This window comes from Lygodium microphyllum, chromosome 30 (assembly GCF_053477565.2).
Source record: "Lygodium microphyllum isolate KBCC chromosome 30, Lygodium_microphyllum_v1.1.10, whole genome shotgun sequence".
In the NCBI taxonomy this organism is placed as follows: domain Eukaryota; kingdom Viridiplantae; phylum Streptophyta; class Polypodiopsida; order Schizaeales; family Lygodiaceae; genus Lygodium; species Lygodium microphyllum.
The window spans coordinates 1243039-1263692 of NC_141164.1; the positions used below are offsets into that span (position 1 = coordinate 1243039).

Below are 20654 nucleotides of genomic sequence, written 5' to 3' on the forward strand. Positions count from 1 at the left end.
GAAACCATAGCATGAGTAGTGTGCTCTGAAGACAACATGTTTTTCCTACGCATATAAGTAAGCAAGGAATCTTGTGAAGCATTAGGCACAGTATCCGCCATGCCAGCATCAAACCTTTTACCTTTTTTGGCACGTATATCTACCCAGTCATTGTCATGGGAATCCAAACCCGAAACATGTTCTTTGCCTTTATCCAAAACTTTAGGTGGTTGGGTCGCATCTTGTGACGGAGCATGAAGCACCATATCTTCCATGGGAGGTAAAACATGCTCAGTATTTGAAGCCGGTTGCTTCGTTGGACATTCGGCCATAAACACGAAAAACAATGCCCTACAAAGTTACCCCATTTCAAACGAAAGTGCAAAGGATGCATGCCAGAGCAATTAAGACGCAACCAAGCAGGCCTTTTCCGAGCAGTGTTCCATAACATTTTTAAACGCTTATGATTCGTGGCCCTTAGGCTCAGGGGAACCAAAACAGTGCCCACAACAGCCATGGCATCCTTTAACAGTGGCCAGTAGACAGCCATACAGTTTTCCACTTCAACCCACACCGGGCATTCGCGTTGAAGCAAGCTCACACACACACACACACACACACACACACACACACACAATGGATAATTATATTAATTACCAAAAAAAGTACAAGATAGCAAGATTATAGAGTATAGACTAGCTCCAAGTCATCATATAGGAGCCAAATACAATGAGATTCAGCACGTGCAAAAGAATGAGAGTGCAAGAGGCACTGCAGGACTAGACGAACAAAAAGGATCAACAATGCTGACAAGATCTGGCCGCATGGGCCTCAGCCTTTACTGTCAATGTCTCCAATACACCATCTTCAAAGAAGTCTCCTAGCACCACAAAGGGGTTGGGCCTATGATGTTTGGCCCATGAGGAGGAAGGCCCAATTGCAAGGTGGGAAGCAGAACCTAGATATCGTGATCCCATGGTGTGATGACTTGACCAGCCACATCAAAAGCTACTTGAGCTAGAGGATTACAAGCACCTTGTTGTGGCTGTAGTTGTTTGGGGGATTATGTATCCTTAATGGCAATAGGAACTTGAGCAGTAGGCACATCAAAAGACATGTCTCAACAATGCAAATAAGTACAAAGGGGGTCCTGCTATAGAGAAGAATCACTAGGTATTGTAGGCATACGTGCCTCCTTCACTTTACCTTTATTCCATCCACGAACTTCTATCCATACTTGTGTCTCCAAGACAAACGGAGGGATTGGTTGTGTGACCTTACATTGGTTAGGTTGAAACAATTTGTTGCTTGGTAGAACAAGGTGGTGCACTTTGTTCTCTATCCATGGGCTGATCTACCGCAATATTTTTTCGGTTTGGGCATTTTGCTATGAAGTAACCTAGTTGAACACAAGAAATGCAGTGGCCAACAAAACTACCCCACTTACGCCAAAACCAAAGAGGCCTCATACCACTAGAATTGAGGCGCAACCAATTAGGTCTCTTTCTGGCTGTGCCCCAAAGCATGCACGGTCAATTTCTGTTGGCCGCGTTCAGATTGAGGGGCACCAACATGTGAGCCGCTACAACCATAGCATCCTTGAGGAGGGGCCAATAAACCACTAGATAATGCTTGACTTCCACCCACGTCAAACATGTCTTCTTGAGCAAGCATTGGAAATCTACCATGGGATGCCACAGAACAATGTGCACCAACTGTTTATCAAAGAAGAGGGGCTGTTGGGCAAGAAGCAAGTCTCATGCCGAAGGAGAACAAAGCATAACCTCATAGAAACAATGCAAACCAGGAAAGTTCTCCTCCACATAATCAGTCTAAAGAAGTGACATATGCCACTAATGGATCCCAGCGAGGACAGGTAGCCAGCCAATGAAGAGAATGACACCTCACTCATGGAAAGCCAAAAAGGAGTACTGAACCTGGAGTATCCATTTGTGTATCCAAAATGTCTTTCCTTTGCGCAGACACGAATAGCTCGATGATTATGCTCTATGTACTTTTCCAATAAAGAATTGGCAAACTCAAGCAACTATTCCCGAATCCCAATTTGGTTCTTGCAAATCTTGCAAAGGAGAAGTCTAGGCAGCTAAAACATAGCAGGGATCAAAGCCATCTAGTCAATGCAAGGCACCATGCCTTCTTCCACTGCAACTTCTTCTAGGTCCATGTATGTGGACCTAGAGCATTAGGGGCCTGGTCTATCTCAGCCATCCTTGAACCGTCCATCAAAATGTAGAAGTTGGCAATGGCACATGCTCTGTTTGTTCCAGTCAGACGTGATGCAACAATGGAAGAATAGACAAGTGCTGAAATAAATTGTTGAACACAAGATAGAAGAGAGAGAAAACAGAAGAACACTGCAAAGGAAGAGAACTTAGAGATGTACTTGGGAAATGGAATCTATATACCAAACACGAGAATGACAAGTATAATAGTGAGACTCTGGCTCCTAAGCACTAGCACCAGCTCCCTCGCTCCATAGAACTTCAAGGTGATGATAATTTGAATGAGCAGAGAGCCGGTTATATAAAGAAGAAAACAATGCCAAAATAGGGGTAGGTTGGCTAGTGTTTAATGCTAATTGGCCAGCATAAAATGCCCCAAATAAGCATACAATGACCCTAATAAAATGCCTAAATAACCTAGCCATGCCCGCAGGTTAGACTTGCATATGAGCTGTCTAGACAGCTAACAGTTGCAGGCTTGTATCGGCTGACCTTGTACACAACAGGCATAGGTACAGTAGGTGGGCAAGCAGAATAGTCACTGCACAAGCAGAACAAGGTGGTCACTAGAGGGAACAATTACAATGCGCCACCTGGCTGGCGTCGATTGGCTGTGGTGGCAGCTGCTGCAAGAGAACAGAGCCTTTGCATAGCAGACAGTATGGCACAAACTGGAGGCAAGTAGAGCACACGCCCCCCAGGCTGATAGCATAGTACCACGGAGTATCGAAAACAGGGAAAAATGAAATGGAGAAAACCAAATTTTCAGAGTTCCAAACAAATGGAAATGAGGAAAGGGCATTTCAGATAGTACACTAAAATAAATACGGTATTACCTGGATATGTAAATATATCAATGCCTACAATAACATGTACCCACATTTCATACAAAACCTTGAGACTTCATATCATATGATTGAAATCATGATTCATTACATGTCTCACGACTCACGAGTGACGCATCAAGACTCAATGGTTAAAACTTAAGACAGCTTAACATGGTTAAGACTTAGTTTTCAAAACTTAAGACGACAAAATGAATTACAATTTACGACTCGTCAATCATCTATGATCTAAAGACTGACATCAAGAACAGTGGAACCAAGATGCATAACAAGTAAAATCAAGATACAACAATACATGTAACTATGTCATGTTAATAATCTGTCCAAACTCCAATGTCCAATGAGCACTGAGCCGCACTGGGTACTAGACTCTAGTAGCTACTGAGTAATAAGTAACAACATCAAATGAACAACTGGCAACTGTAGTCTGCAATGCTAAACTAACTCCTAAGTATCATGAATCATGACTCATTTGGACTCTGAGGATTTGTGCACCATCTTCTTGTCCGACTGCAAGGACCCTGATTGAGAAGATGATGAAGCAACCTCAGTCTCAATCTAAGACTTTGGCTCTGCCTTTACTTGTAATGCACAACCACATAAGGCCCTCACTCTAGTGGCTCTAGCTCTCCTCTATGCACGAGTCTCATGCACTGGTGCCGATAGCTCCTCATAGAGCATGGAGTAGATATCCCACTTCTCGTGGTATTTCCAGGATATCTTGCACCTTCTCTATATGAATCTTCTCGACATTCACCTGTAAAGGTGAACAAGACATAGATATAAGAGAAGATTCAAGATGTTCAATGTTCATACTAATGTTGGGTATTTCACTCACGCCTCACTTACGCCTACACTCACATAGAAGTGTCGGTGATCAGTAGGACACTGGGGCACTTTTTACTCTCGGTAGGAGAGGTTTTTTCTCCCAGATTTATGGTATTATTTTGTATGTGCTTATGACACACACTTATGGACACTTACCATATTCGGGTGTGAACACCCTCTACAACCCTAAGGTTTAAGGGTTGTACCTTGTACTTTCATCTTACACTCTTTCAGTCTATTGCATTGGGTTTCGTGCTTCACTCTCACACTGTCTACTGGTTTTTTGTGCTAAGCTTCGATCTTGTCCTCCCTCACATTTGGTATCAGAGCAGTGCTACTCAGCTTGACACGCCAGTCTGCTTTACAGGCCACCGTGGCCACGTCCTGACAGCACAGCCCGTCAGTCTCGCAAAACCTTGCTCGCCAGCTCACCAGTGCTGCTTGCCTCAATAGCTCGACCTGCTTCTTCCCACATCAAACAGTCACCAGCCGGCCTAGACCCTCGCCTGCTACATAGTCCCTGTCCAATCTTTAAACGCCCCATCAGCTCTGCTGCACACCCCGCCCATCAGTCACATTGCATATGCCAGAGAACAGCGCCTGCCTGCAGACGCTAAGCCCGTCTGCAGCGCCGGTACTAGTCGATATCCGCCTGAGGCCTCCTGCTTGCCCGTCGACTCCGCCCCTGTGTTGTTCCTCGCCTGCTCTGCCCCTACCTTACGACATCAGTCGCTTCGCCCGCCAGCTCGCCTGCAACACCCGCCGCTAGTCAATCCATCGAACACGTGCCTGACGGCTCTACGCCAATAAATTGTAAATTTTCTAGTATTTTTTTTAAATTTTAATTTCCTGCAATTCTTGGAAGCAAGGGTTTCCACGCCATAGACACAGAAGTCAGGAAACGTGTCTAGGACACATTAAATGCAATTTTTAGACACAATCATCAAAATTTTTTGGGGCTTTTATGTTTTCTGGGAACATTGGCATATGCACTGCAGTTACAATCACTGATAGACTGTTTTGACAAACCCGAGGCAATAAATTTTGGGGATTTTGCTGGTACAGTGTTGCTGAACACTGATTGCACATTGGACTGCATGCATAACACACAGTTTTGACAGTGCACCTTCGTACACTAATTGCAGAAAGTTATTTCTTGCAATTTCAAAAAAATTTCAGATTCCCAATGTAGTCCTGCTTCAACAGTGCTCTTTTGCATTTTTTGGTAATTGAAAATCATGGCAAATCAAGGGGCAGATGTTTTCACCTATGTATCCAAGGAGGACAGATTGGATGGGAATAACTATTCACTTTGGTCCTTCATGATGAAGAATGTACTTGTGGCCAAAAATCTTTGGGATTGTGTCAGCGGAGAAGAAGCTCGACCTGGAGTTGTGGCTCCAGCTACTCCTCCAGGAGGACGTGCACCATGGGCACCTCAGCCTGCTCCACTTCAACCACTTCCCCAAAGAGGAGCACATACCAAAACATTGTACATATTTCTCTGGCACATATCAAACCATCCATCGAATAATATTGTGCAACCATATTTCATCTATGTCTCCTTCAAGGGCTCCAATTGAGGCTCTATAGATGCTTTTTCCTTTCAAACCTTCTGTGTCTGTAATGCATCCGTAATGGGCCTTCCCACTCGCACCCTTTGTGGCTCAATGCCCTGATTGTCTTCTTCCATTGATGTGTAGTGGCCACATTGAACGGGATAACTGAATAAATAAGCGTGTGAGTTCCCTAGTTACCTCCAGAATTACCTATCTCTAAAGTCCTACATGGACATTTGCACTATGCAAGGAGGCCCTTTGTCCACCACCACTATGAGATGGCAACACGGTTTTTTTTGCACTTGGGCTCAATACAGATATGAATGCACTTTTTTTTAATGGGCCATTGGTATCTCCAATTTAGCTAGCGCCACTAGACCCACTAGCCTCTCCTTGCCCACTTGTGCTTCATTAGCCCTATGTGGTACATAGGATTGGATGAAAGGATTTATCCTCTTCTAGCTCAATACCCATACCCTTTTGGTGCCAAAGATGGAGATTCACCGTTACTTTTACCGACACATTTGCGCAAGGCCCGATGTCTTTGTTGGAGATGCACGACAAGTGGTCTTTTACGAGCATTACAATTCCCGATTTCTCTAGTCCACAATAGTTGCAGAAAAGAAGAAGAAGAAAAGAAGAAACTTGGAAGGAAAATAACTTAGAGGAGAAAAGAAGGACAAGAAGAAAAGAAAGAAAGAACTCGAACACGAGCCACATGACCATGGATGCCCGAAATCAAATAAAAAATAAAGGCATTCCCAGTACACCAAATATGCCACAAGGCAGTCCATCTAAGGAAATGGAAAAAGGCAGGAATAATCAAAATGCAAAGAAGGCACGGAGGGCAGCTTTCCCATATTCCATGAACGGGATGTTATCCAGAGCTGAGTCGCTGAGAGCCACACGCGAGAAATAAAACTCCAGATCTGTCGTGCAACCGAACAAGAGGCAAAAAGATGAAGCAATGTTTCATCACATGTAGTGCAGAATACACAATGACCAGCAGAGATCTTTCGAGCACGCAGCACCTCTCCAATTGGAAGACTGCCAATCAGCAGTCTCCACAAGAAGACTTTACCCTAATAGGGAACCTTAGACTTCCGAAGCTGAATGAATCTTTCCTGCCACTTCTTTTTGCCATCCCTAAGATGCCATAATTTATTCACCTTTGTAGTGACCCATCTCTTGGCCTCCACCATCTGATGATATATCTGGTTAGCAGACCTTTGCTTGAAATCATATGGAATCACAAACATCCAATCACGCCACGGATACAATGGTTGTAGCACTGGAAAATAAGAGAACCTCTAAAGTTTGACGCGTATGGATGACCAAATGTCACAATATCGACGAGGTACCCGAAAGTGCTGACGAATACGCCGAAAAGAATAAAGATGAGACTGCCCAAGAATAACACCGTCAAAAACTGTCTACAATCCCAAATGAGCCATCCGATTAAACTTGGGTCTGTGCAAATCTTTGTCCGGCCAATCCAACCACCTAGAGGATGCCAATACTTCTCCTTGCAGCGAATTCACCTCCTTGCGAATATCAGGGGGGTGCCAACGTGAAAAATGTAAGATCTCCTGCCAAGATGCAATCAAAAGAGAAAGGATAAAAGACTAAGAGATCTTAATAGGCCTCGAGGAATTAAGCACATGCCACCAGGAAGCATCAATAACCGTGTTACCATGAGAGATGCCAGTCTTTTCAATGAAAAATTTAGCAATCTCTGACCAAGGATGACTCTGTACACATAAAGCCTGCAAAAGGGCCAACCTCAAGGCTGTCATATGCAAATTAACATCCAACAAAGCTGCTCCCCCCATCTGTTTAGGCGTAGTCACATGCTGCCACGAAATCCAGACCTATCCCAAACGATTGCCTTTCTTTTTCCACAACATGAATCTGATAGGCTGAACCAATTCCAAAAGGGACTTCTTAGTCCAGGGGAGCACTGGCAGAAAGAACGATATCATACTAATCATAATACATTGAGCAACTTTCAGTCTGACATGTAAAGGTCAGCCTTGATTGAGATTTCCAATACATGAACCTGTTATAAATCCGGGAGGCCATCCAATCCAGTAAGGCCCAGGGTGCTACCTCCACACCAATAGGATATTCCTAGTGTCTGGTTATATTTCCCTTTGAGATCACAATTCCATGCCAGCCCAAGGTCTATATATTAGACTCCGTACAGGAGAGTAGTGTAGATTTTTGAGTATTAATATGAAGACCCGATGCCAAAGCAAAAGGATTCCATGCCACCATTGCCTAATTAACATTAGTGCAATCAGCCTTAAGGAACATAAAAGTATCATCTGCCAAAGATTGACCCACAAGTTGAGTACCACTGGGAAGAGACAAGCCAACTATCTTGCCTTGATCAGCCAACTTATCCAACAATGAGAGCATCAGGTGAGTGACCAAAGTAAACAGCAAAGGGCTGAGAGGGCAACCTTGCCTAAGAGACCAAGATAAGGCAATTTCCTCCCTGATCCCTCCTTTAAGAGCAATACGAGCCACAGCTCCCTAACTAATAGTATCAACAAGAGAATATTTTCACTAAGAATAATCATGAGCTTCCAAAACATAATCAATATCATCCAAAACACTCTCAAAAACTTCCAAAAACAACCACCATGCGAGGACCGAATCCCATTGTAGACAATAATTGCCGCAAAAAAGACCAGCTAACATGATCAAATGCCTTCTCAATATCAACCTGGAGCATAACTACCCTCTCTCTCTCTCTCTCTCTCTCTCTCTCTCTCTCTCTCCATTCAGTCTTCTCCCATGGTCATGAGTAGAGAGAAACTGCTATATTTACGCATTAGACAATTGGAAATGAGGCCGAAGGATATTAAGGCACCAGTTTCCAGGTGGCGGCCAGCAAGGCTTCAAAACAAGAAGAGGTTTGGAAGGAAGCACAAACTCAAGCCAAGACAATAAAGGATGGTGATTGGTTGCTGATTTATCCCCAGCTTGCTGGCATCATCATCTATAGCAAGTCATTTCTGTGTATTCAACACTTTTCTTCATTAGCCTCTAGTCCATTACACCACTCGGGACCCCTCTCGGGTGGACAACACACATCGAGACCTCCTTCAGCCCACTCCCATGAGAGCGGTCTGCTATTGGACCGCTCTCCGCTTCAGTATTCTCTATGTTTTCATTCATTTACTCATTCATTATTCAACTATCTTCATTTTTTGTTTTGCATTTTGTGTTGTGTATTTGTGTTAGAGTTCATTATGTTTTAGTCATGGTCATATACTCAATGTTTTATTTTCCAAACCCTAGCATAGATATCCACAAGGCCTCCTTGTACTCAGGGGGAATTTCTCCAAGGTGTCATTAATAGAATTTTCATTTTCATGCAAAAAAAACATAGTTGGAGATCGATTATACAAGCAAAACTAAAAGAAATAACTTAGTTGGGAAATTGGGTGACAAAAATAGGAAAGTGGCATAACTTGAGAGGCTGAAAGTTGCAGATCAGCAGTGTGCAGTGGTCAATGGCAAGCACTAAAATGCAACTTTTGGATAAAAACAAGAAAGTTGCCTTGAGAAAGAGAAGACCATAATAAGTTATTCTTGTGAAGATTAGAGACTATTATTCCTGCTGATGGAGGACCATGGCAGCCTAGTATTCACTGGATTTCATAGCAAATCCAAGCTACATGGTTTGGGAGGAGTTCCAAGGCCGGGTTTGCGATTGCCATTATGCGATCTCGGAGATGAAGGTCTGCAACACTTCACCAAATTGCTTCAGTGATCAAGAGAAGATGAGGCAACTTATTCTCTTCAACCAGCTATTCAAGACAGAGAGAGGCCACAACATTGAGAAAGCACACACATCTCTTGCAGAGGTTCTCTTCGTGGATTGCTTCCACCATTGGTAAGTAGTTTGTCTTTCTAGAGCTACCAGCGCATAGAGATAAGAGGCTCCGTGGTATTACAGAGACCAGAGCAATGATGGAGAGCACTAGGGAGGTGGTAACCCTGCAGTAAAGGACCGATACAGACACCTCTGAAACATGGATTGGGTTCTTTACTATACGAGATATTGTTCTCGCAATAGCAGCCACTGGCTCAGAGAGAGATTATATTTTCAGCACATGAGGGTGGTAGACTTAGCAGAGAGGATTTGGATAAAGTTGGAGTGAATAGAATGCTCTGGGCAACGGATGAGGGTTGTTGCTCATTGTGATAGGGCTTGGTATTTGGATCCTGACCATGCAACATGCATGATGGATGGCTAGAGATGCTAGGCATATAGGACAAGGCTCCTCTAGACATTACAATGGGACCCTGGTGAGTGGGTTTGGAGAGATCCCTTTGCAAAGGCACACAAGGTGTCCCCTTCTTTGGATACACAACCACATTGGAGAGGAGGATAGAAGTGACCAAGATTAGAGTGATTCCAACTGTGATTTAACATTGGATTGCATAGGGTAATACACCGCCTTTCCTTGTTGATACAGGAGGAGATTTGAGGAAACTTTAAATCCAAACGATCTCTCTTTCTGTGGTTATTAGCACATATGAGCCTAGCAGTCAGCAATTGGCTTTGGTTATGGTTTAGGGTGAGCCAAAGGAGGCAAAAAGACATTGCATATGGGATTTCCCTAGGGCTCAGAAGGTATGGAGAGCCCTCAGGATACAGCAAAGTCTATGTCATATGACAGTGACATGGAAAATGGTTGCATGGATCATGGACAGAGGCTCAGTGTGTGGATATGAGGATGAACATAAGATTCATGCCTGCCTCATTTCAGTCAGCTCTTGAGCAGGATTGCCATGCCTAAATTTTTGGTCAGTGTGATGGACACTGCTACAAATGGGAGCTCATAGCAAGCATAATTGCTTCGTATATTTGGACCACCAAATGCATCCATGCAATCGATTTATGAGAATTATCCACTGCGCGGACTCTCTCTTGGATTTGGACTGACGAGACTGAGGAGAACAAGAGATGCTTCTCAGGATCTAGGATTTTTATTTTACACTGTCAGCCACACAAGGCTTGGCACTATAGACCTCCTGATTGGTTGTTCACTCATGCATGGCAATAAACTTCCGCTTTGTTGTAAATTCTTTTGTTCTCGAAGTTCTTACGAAGCCATTTCTGTACCTTGCCTCAGGATAATTTGTCCCAAGCAGATTTATTAAAAGACTCGTTCTTTTCTCTGAAAAAGGCTGCCGGGGGGGTTTTTGGGTGCAGTGGATGGGTGGGGGTGGGGGTGGGGGTGGGGGTGGGGAAGAGAAGCAGACTACAGCCCTAAAAGTTGGAGCTTTGGGAAAGCAAACACGAATCCATGCTCCCAAAACCAGGCACCAGAACAGAGAACATCGCAACAAGGCTAGAAAAGAGGTAGTGCAACCCAAAAGTGAAATCGTGACCTAAAACTTGACAATTAAATCAGCCAGATGTAGACAGACCTCAACTTCATACTCTACCATCTAGATGGTTAGAAACCCACCCAGCTACCTAAATCACACACATTAAAACTTCCTGATTGAGAACTCACTTCAAAGCTTCCAATGCATCCTTCAAATAGAAATACAATAGCACAAGCAGAAGGGATTCACTTACAGCATTCTGTGTCCAAACAATGGATCGCAGTTCGTCCCGTTCAAGAATAGCCCTACAAACCATGTATTAAGGAAATGCAAGACATGAATACAGTCAAAAAACATCCTAAAGATTGTTAAAGCCTAGAGCAATTATTCAGATGGTTAGAACATGTTTATCACAGAAAATATAAACCATTGTTCCAGAATCGCCCAGAATATCCAATACATGAATTTAATGAAGAGACGCCCTGATAATGAGCTAGATCAACTACAATCAGACACAACATGTCCTAAGGTTATTATGAGCTTGAACACTTATCAGACAGTTACAACATGCTTATCACAAACCATATTTCCCTCTATTCAAGAAGATTCACACAAATCATGAATTCAGAAAGTACAATACATAAATAGACTCAAGAGACACCCTGATTATGAGCTCCAGAAATTTTAATTAGATGCTTACAACATGCTCATTGCAAAATGGTCCTTTGACTTTTTCTTGAGACTTCACAAAATAATCAGTTTAATGTGAAGGCTCACAGAAATACAGCCAAAGCAAAGACTATTTCTATTGTTGTTTTTCAATGCAAAGTTCTATTGTTTTACCCAAGACCTTAATGCAAGGGGCCATCTTCTAAATTTGAGATGTTCAGGAAGTCATTTATATTAACCCAGAGGTTATCCTCCCCTTTAGGCACATGCAAGCTCCATATTATGTCTCATGGCAACTCCTATCCTAAAGAATGCACATGCTGGCTCTAGGTGTGTCTTCTAAGGCTCACTCATCGTTTGTTCAGCAAAATACGCAACAATAAAGACCGAGGAAACACACAATGAGGGAGCATGCCAAGCAATATAAATTGAATGGCATTGATTGAAGGACAACAATTTTGAGGACAGGGACTCTCAAAATCACAACCAAGCAATGTAAAGATTCCACGACTGCAGACACATCATTCTGAGTATTTTTGAGAAAACAGAATGATCATCAGCATAGAACTCAAAGTTTTTCCTCTCATGAGCTATATGCCCTGTAAGCAATCTGATCTTACAGCCTACAAAGTGAAATAAGATCCAATGAGTTGCAATAGCAAATAACATCACACACATTATAGCCTTGTATGTGCCTCTAGCTAGCATTCAAAATTTCAGAAGGGTAAATGAGAACTTGTGTATTATAGGGTTTAAAGATGTGTTATAGTATATTATAGGCCTTAAAGATGTATATGCTCAGAAAAATTTTAAAGATCACAATTAAATGGAAAAAGCATGTGATTTTTTAAAAGATCACCAGCAGGTAACAAATTGAGCAACTACAATCCATTGGAATATGTGAATAAGTACTTGAAATTCCTATAAAGAGGATACACTTGGCATGCACTTATCAATGCCCCAAAGAGGCCAAGGAATGCCATTAGCTCCACAAAGTCCACCTTCTTGATTAGAAATTCCTGGTACAACCACAAAACTTCATTTTACTAACACAAGGAGCACATGAAACAAAAGGAAACCACCTCTCAAGATACTCAGGTCAGCCAAAAAGGTTTGATGGATTCACCTCTGAAACATTTGTGAGAGCATAAAGTGTAGAACCAATAATGACCAGTGCATCGCCTAGTACAGGGTTGCTACCACCTGTGAAATATAAGTATGAAAATTTTATTGAACGGAAGCCTGGAGTTGCACAGAAAACCCAGAGAAAACAAGTTTTTTTTTCATTTACACATCCATAGAGCTAGGTCATCCACACACAGGTCAAGAATGATTTATTGCATTCAATTGAGTGAGATATATGCTAACAGCCCAGCTGTGCAGTCTGTGCACCTCAGGTGGCCCATGCAGCTAGAACCTCTACCACCACTACAATGAACAGGAAAAAACACATATCTACTGCCTACTTTTTTGATGGGCCACTCAATTTCATTTTCCAACCAGTATCCTTGTGGGCATTTTTATAGAAGGATGCTGAAAATGAAAGAAACAACTGGCCAAGCTGGGGTTTTGTACAAAACATGAGGAACCCCATCATCTTCCCCATCTCACATCATGACACATTTACAAATTCTCTCTGATAAGAGGACTGCTCCGCTACTCAATCTCTCCATCTGCCAATCTTCACTCCAAGATGTGCGAACCAAACAATGCTATTGCAATTGTGTTATCAAGGAGTTTTTGTCAAAAGCTTCTGATTATATCAAACTTAAAATAATGTATTGTGCCAATGTGGCTTAAAATGGAAATACATTTTGCCTCCTTTATGAGAAAAAGTGAACCTTCCATAAATAAAAGTTTCCATACTGCTCCCTCATCCTCTAAGAATCTCTCTCTCTTTTTTTCCATAAAAGGTAAAACCTCTTTTTCGTGAAGATAATTGAATTAAGTAGCAATATTTACATCAGACCATCAGGTCAGCTTAAGGAAAAACAGACACAAATGAAACACTACCAAGGCTGTAACACACAAATATCACACAAAAAGGACAGCTGGTATGGAGCGAACAATATCCAGCCAGGGAGCAGCAATGTCAGGAAGAACCAGATCAGCTGAAACCATAGAAGACATCTGCCATAACACTAAACCACGAACATGGGCCACATGACCATCAATTCCCGAGGCCGAATAAAAAATAAAGGCATTCCGAGTACACCAAATATGCCACAAAGCTGTCCATCTAAAGAAATGGAAGAGGCAGGAATAATCTGAATGCAAAATAGACATACAAGTCATCCTTGCCATAATCCACAAACGAGCTGATATCCACTCCTGAGTTGCCAAGGACCACACACGAGAAACAAAGCTCCAAATTTGTTGAGCAACAAGGCAAGAGACAAAGAGATAAAGCAATGTCTCATCACATGTAGTGCAAAATACACAGGAATCACCGGAGATCCTGTGAGCACACAACACATACCCAATTTGAAGACCCCCAATAAGCAACCTCCACATGAACACTTTACCCTGATAAGGAACCTTTGACTTCCAGAGTTGGATGAATCTTTTCTACCACATCCTTTTGTTGTCTTGAATATGCCATAGTTTATTAGCCTTCCCAATGACCATCTCCTAGCCTCAACCATTTGATGATATATCTGATTAGCTAACCTTTTCTCGAAATCATCAAGAAGCACAAACATCCAATCTCGCCAAGGAGACGATGGCTGTAAAGCAGGCAAAGGAGAGAACCCTAGAAGCCTGTCTTGTATGGATGACCAAATGTCATGATATCCTTGAGGCACCCAAAAGTGCTGACAAATACAACGGAAAGAATAAAGACGAGGCTGCCCAAGAATGACACCATCATGGATTGTCTGCAACCCCAAAAGAGCTATCCAATTAAACTTGTCTCGTTGCAAATCTTTATCAAGCCAATCCAACAACCTGGATGTAGCCAAGCACTTCTCCTTGCAGCGAATTCTCCTCCTTATTACGAAAATTACAACGGTGCCAAACTGCAAAACATAACATCTCCTGCCAGGATGCAATCAAATGAGAGAGGAGAAAAGACTGGGAGACCTTAACAAGCCTCGTGGAGTTAGGCACACGACACCAAGAAACTTGAATAACCATGCTACCATGAGAGATGCAAGTCTTTTCTATGAAAAATTTTACAATATCCAACCAAGGACGACTCTCTATGCATAGTGCCTGCAAAAGTGCTAGTCTCAAAGTAGCCATATGCAATTTAACATCCCATAAAGTTGCTTCCCCCATCCTTTTAGGAGTAGTCACATGCTGCTAGGAAATACACACCACACCCAAACCACTCCCTTTCTTCTTCCACAACATGCATCGGATAGGTTGAACCAATTCCAAAAGAGACTTCTTAGTCCAAGGAAGCAATGGCAGAAAAAACGAGATCATACTGATCATAATGCATTGAGTAACTTTAAGTCTCACATGAAGAGGCCAGTCTTGAGATTCCAATACATGAACCGATCATGAATACGGGATGACATCCAATCAAGCAAGGCACAGGGAGCTACATCCACACCAATAGGATAACCCAAGTGTTGGGTTATATCTCCTTTAAAAATCACGACTTCATGCCAACCCAAAGCCTGCAAATCATTCTCCGTGCAAGGAAGCAATGTAGATTTCTGAGCATTAATGTGAAGTCTAGATGCTTTGTGAAGTCTAGATGCTTAAGCAAAAATATTCCACGCAACCATTGCCCAATTAACATTAGTGTGATCAACATTAAGAAACATAAAGGAATGATCAGCCAAATATTGACCCAAAAGTTGGGCACCACTGGGAAAAGAGAGACCAATAATCTCTCCTTGACCTATCAACTTATCCAACAATGAAAGCATCGGGTGAGTGACCAAAGCAACTAGCAAAGGGTTGAGATGGCAGCCTTGCCGAAGAGACCGAGACCTTCTCTGGTTGATACCATTAGTCACAGTCTTGTTGCTCGTATTGCACTTAATGGAGGGATCATAGAGGAAAGCGAGAACCAAATCCCATGGTGGATATTAGTTGCCACAAGAATGACCAGCTGACATGATCAAATGCCTTTTCAAGATCAAGCTAACGCATAACAACCTATTGGCTTGAGGCTTTGGCATAATCAATCCCCGGTTTAACATTCATAATGTTATACATTATATTCCGATCCTTAATAAAACCATATTGACGTTGATGAACAAGTGCCAGAATACCTTTTGCAATCTGTTGGCAATTATTTTAGAGAAGATTTTATACAAAGAACCCATAATAGAAATGGGTCTCCATTGTTTCAAAGATGTTTGCGAGGCAACCTAAGGCAATAACCGAATGACAACAATGTTCAAGTCTGAAGGCATCCTACTAGAATTCCACACTTGCTGACACAGGCGAGTTAATGGGTCCTTAAGTTGCTCAACATCAGAAAGAATCCTTAAGGGCTTTTCCTTCATGGTAAATGGGACAGCACATCCTACACTTCATCCTCTGAAATATCACCCTCCATCAAATCAACCGAGTCGAGATTATCCTGATTAGTAACAAACAGAAAGAGTAAATAGCATCAAAAATAATCTCCTATGAACCCAACAAAGATTTATAAAAGTTAACACAGAGTTGAATGGTGGAAGCCGGATCAATCACCATAACACCTTGCTCATCCAAGAAACGCATAATATTTTCCCAAGTGTATTTCTGGCATAAACAAGCAAAAAACTAATGAGATTGACAATTATTATCATCCAAAGCTTCCGCTCGGGCCAATAATTTGTATTTAGTATATTCCTCCTCTTGAAGAGCTTGAACTCTACATTTCAACCATTCAATGCATGTGAGCAAGTCATCAGTAGTATCCCCTAATTGATACAAAGTCAATGAGTGGGCCAACAAAGATTGCGCATGCTGCAATTCAGCTCATAAAGAGGAAGCATGCTGAATACCATACTGTCGGGACAACGCTCGTGCATTATCCCTAAAAACAACCCATGCTTCCATCCCTCGAGATAGGACCCTTGTGCTAAAATAAGCAATCAATTGCTAACTACATTCCAGAAACTAATTTTGCAACAGAAAAGATTGGTTGAAACGTAGAGGTAAACGAGCAAGGAGAGCCTTAAAGGCATGAATAAGTCTATGGGTCCGACCCAAAACCAAAGGATAGTGATTTGACAAGACATGTTGTCACTCCACCCACATATCAATTATTGCAAGAAGAAAAGAATTACTCTAAGAAATGTCCGACATTTGTTCCCCTTTTGTAGCCATTATCTGGAGTACCAGAGCTACATACGCACATACACATACATGACACTTATCACACTCACAGCACCGTATTTTCAGTTTCCAGTTTTTAGCTTTTCATTTAGCACTTTTATTTTGGATAGCTGGACCTCATCAGTTGTATCACAGTTTGTCTCATAGGCCAGTTTTGGTCTTTAGAATACGTTAATATAACTTTCTTTCTTTCTTTCTTTCTTTCTCTCTCTCTCTTACTTGGACCACATATGAATTGTACCCAACCTATATACCATTTTGTACCTACTCAATTAGTTTATCATAGCATTAGATGTTAGCTTTAGTGGGACCTGGAAAGTTTCCCAGACATTTTGTATGTAATGTTTTGGTCTCATAGGCCAACTTAGCATTTCGTATACGTTAATATAACTTTCTTTCTTTTGCGCGCGCGCGCGCGTGTGTGTGTGTGGGGGGGGGGATCACGATGGAGGAAAGAGAGGGGGGAGATTACGATGGAGGAAAGAAATTACAATCAAGACCAACAAATGGCTAGCACAAATGCACAACTAGACACACTAGAGAAAGCACTAAAAATGATAATCAGCAATACCAAAAAAACCCTAGGCAACAACATAACTCAAGTACAGTGTGGCCTACTAGACAAGATTAAAAGCTTGAAAATGAAGCCAAAGAATGGAGGAGAGAAAAAGCATCCCTATTTTCCAAAATCCACCAATTAAAAGACGAGATAGTAATACTAATTTTAATGCAATAAATGAGAGGAAGAGGGGATCCAAGAGGACACGATCAACATCATCACAACGAAGAACATTAAGCTTAACGCTAAGCAGCAAGGATGAGTAGAGATAGTGAGAAGAATATCAAAAAAGAGGTGGAAAAAGAAATCAAAAGGAGCAAGTGCACAACATCAACGCTACACTTGAAGAAGAGAGGATTAAAGCAAGTGAGCCGCTTGAACGTAAGGGTAAATGGCATAGCCAACAAGGAGGGTTCATCACTTGAGGAGGATGGTAAGAATTTGTGCATACACCTCAAATACAAAGAGTAAGATGCACTTCCCTTTACCAAAACCTGCAAAGTTAGGAAAGAACCGCAACAGTGCACTCTCATCTTGAGATTCGAAGATGAGATGGAGAGGATGGCCTTCATGAAGGAAAAGGCCATACTATGCAAACTTCCAATAGGGGGTCCCATCTATTAAGTACGCACTAAATACTCAATGCCAAAAAGGAGGGCAAGAAATCAGTGTATCGAGATGGCTGACTCATCATTGATGGCAAGGCGGTTGAACAGAGAAGAGTAGCCTATGAGATAGACATTACGAATAGGGACACACCTAGGTTGAATAGGGACACACCGAGGGAGGATGGAGATGGTGATGGGGAACCACGAGATGATTTTGATCACAAAGACACCAAAGTCCCTCGAGGGGACTACCCAAAGTACATAGATATGTATGGGACTCCACATACAAGAGCTACATGGGACATTAGGGAACCACCCGAGGATCAAGAGTAACCGTGTTGATCTAAGAGGGAGTATCCATCATGGCATGAGACCTTGACATGCAATACATGTGGATCAAAGTGGACATTTCCCATGGTCAAATGCTATATATTGCCCTTTGTTATTTTCCCTCGAGGGGGTCAATATATCCTATTGGGGAGCCCCAGCAGCAACAAGAGAAGAGTCCCCCTCCACAAACCTATTAGACAGGATTGTACACTACTCCGAACAAGGAGAGATCCTCTTTGTAGGAGATTTTAATACGAAGACACACGGTAGACAATGTGATACACATGATTTTGAGGATCTAGGGAGGCTACAAGTGATGGAAGTAGACGAGGTAGAGGCGCATGCACAATCTCAGCTAATGCTGTAGCATACATAGATTTCACCCCACCAAGCCACATCCCTCAAGATATCGTACTACATGGACCACTTCATTGAGACTACAACAGATGATGGCTTCATTGACAGACCTAGATACCTAGATGTATACATGCCACATGAGATGCAGGCAGCCATTGGCTAGCTTGGTATCCTCTCATCAGCGTGACATCAATGCACAGAGGGTAGCTCATATTACTAGAGCTAAGCAGATTTGCAGATTATGCGAGGAGGTGGAGAGCGAGAAGCACTACATCTGCACATGCAAAGCCTATAATGCAGTCCAAGCTAGATACCCCATGCTACTTGGAGGAGACACCTCCTTTAGACTAGTCATAGAGTCCCTAGTCCAACACTGCTTGGGCCGATTCCTAGTCAAGATTCCGAGGCTCCACACACCACTACTACAGGCTGACTATATATATATATATATATATATATATATATATATATATATATATATATATATATATATATATATAGAGACAGAGAGAGAGAGAGAGAGAGAGATCAGTCAAAGCTCACGGACTTCTTCCAAATAGTGACCACACACACAGCACCTAGATAGAGAGGAGTAACAGTCAAAAGAGCTGAGGAGATCAAAGCAGCACGCCCGCTGCGGATACCGGGGTACCAAACACAAATACTACATCAAAGAGATAAGGAAGATCCACCAAAGACATGAGCAGCACATGACAAAGCTAAGGGCTAAGTCCAAATACTACCCTTGTACTATTTCAAGAAGGATGTATGACATACACTAGCGACCAATCCTAATTGGGTGAAACTAGATGTATGGACATCACTTGGCCACGCGCCTGGACATGTATTACTTCATCCTCCTGTTGTATCCCTACATAGGCAATATTTGGTCTTGTGCATCACTTTAGGTTCTCTTTACAATATATCACTGATCATCTTTTACCATGTCACACTTTCATGTCTAGCAATGATTAGCATTGTACATGGTTTTGTCCCATAGGTTGATTTTGGCCTCAAAAGACATTAATCTTTATTTTTCGTAAAAGGTAATTGTATTAATTACGAAAAAGGTACAAGTTTACATAATTACAAGATACACGATGGCTCTATGCGAGCATCTGTAAAAACACACTCTCTCTCTACAAGAACTAAACGACTAAAGACTTACAAAAAGTCATGGCAAACACGCAGAGGAAATTGCCAGATGCCAGGGACGTAAGTCCTCCCGAGGGAGCTCAACAGCTCCCACCACTAGTCTCCAGCCCCCCAACTTTAGCCCCCAATTGCCAGCTCCCAAGTCTCCCTGATCTCCAGCCATTCTCGCCATCCCCCAGCTCCCCAACCCCCACCTCTAGCTCCCAGTTTCCTGCTGACACCTCCCAGTCCCCCAGCTCCTCCTGTCTACTGCAACCTGTCATGAAAAGGGCTGTACACTGAAATGGCTGTCTGAATTGAGCTCTCCCACAGGCCCCTGACACATGACTCAGAAGAAGACTATGAAGCCAAAAGAAAACAGTCGGGATGGGTGAGCACGAGTGATTCTTTTCACCTTCCAGCCTTGCCTAGTATATTGCTGGCCAGACCATCGTGATCCGATTGCCAGTTGTCAAACCTAAGTGAGTCCTACTATTCTTGGACTCTCTTCATTTCTAGGCTCCCCTTAACCCCGTTCGGGCGCCCAAGAGCCCGGACAGTCATCCTCGTGCGTATTCCCCTTGATTTACCTTAACGTCACATTAAATGTCACTTTAATGTCACATTCAATATTTGTGACCTTAATGTCACATTAAATATCACTTTAATGTCACATTAATGTCACATTTCCTTCCCCTTAAGAATCGATTTCGTCCTCGAAAACGATACTTGGAAGGTCTAACTGTAAATCGGGAAACCTTTTCTTTAAAGTACTTACTCTCTCCCATGTTGAGCTTTCTTCTGAACAATCTTTCCATTTAACCAAACATTCTTGATAAATAGTATTCCTTGTTCGTCTATTACGAACATTTAATATTCTTTCTGGTTCATGTGGATTAGATTGG

At 42.4% G+C, this 20654-nt stretch overlaps 1 protein-coding gene across 3 annotated transcripts in view; it reads right to left on the minus strand.

Moving 5' to 3' along the window:
* The window catches only part of LOC148009479 (uncharacterized), a 223115-nt gene that overhangs the window by 34556 nt on the left and 167905 nt on the right, over positions 1 to 20654 (minus strand). For all 3 annotated transcript variants that reach the window (XM_087672326.1, XM_087672327.1, XM_087672328.1), the window contains 3 exons: positions 12602 to 12678; positions 12412 to 12494; positions 11060 to 11111 (listed from right to left, as the gene is read on the minus strand). In XM_087672326.1, coding sequence (XP_087528452.1) covers positions 11060 to 11111; positions 12412 to 12494; positions 12602 to 12678 — 212 coding nt within the window. The remainder of the gene's footprint in view (positions 1 to 11059; positions 11112 to 12411; positions 12495 to 12601; positions 12679 to 20654) is intronic.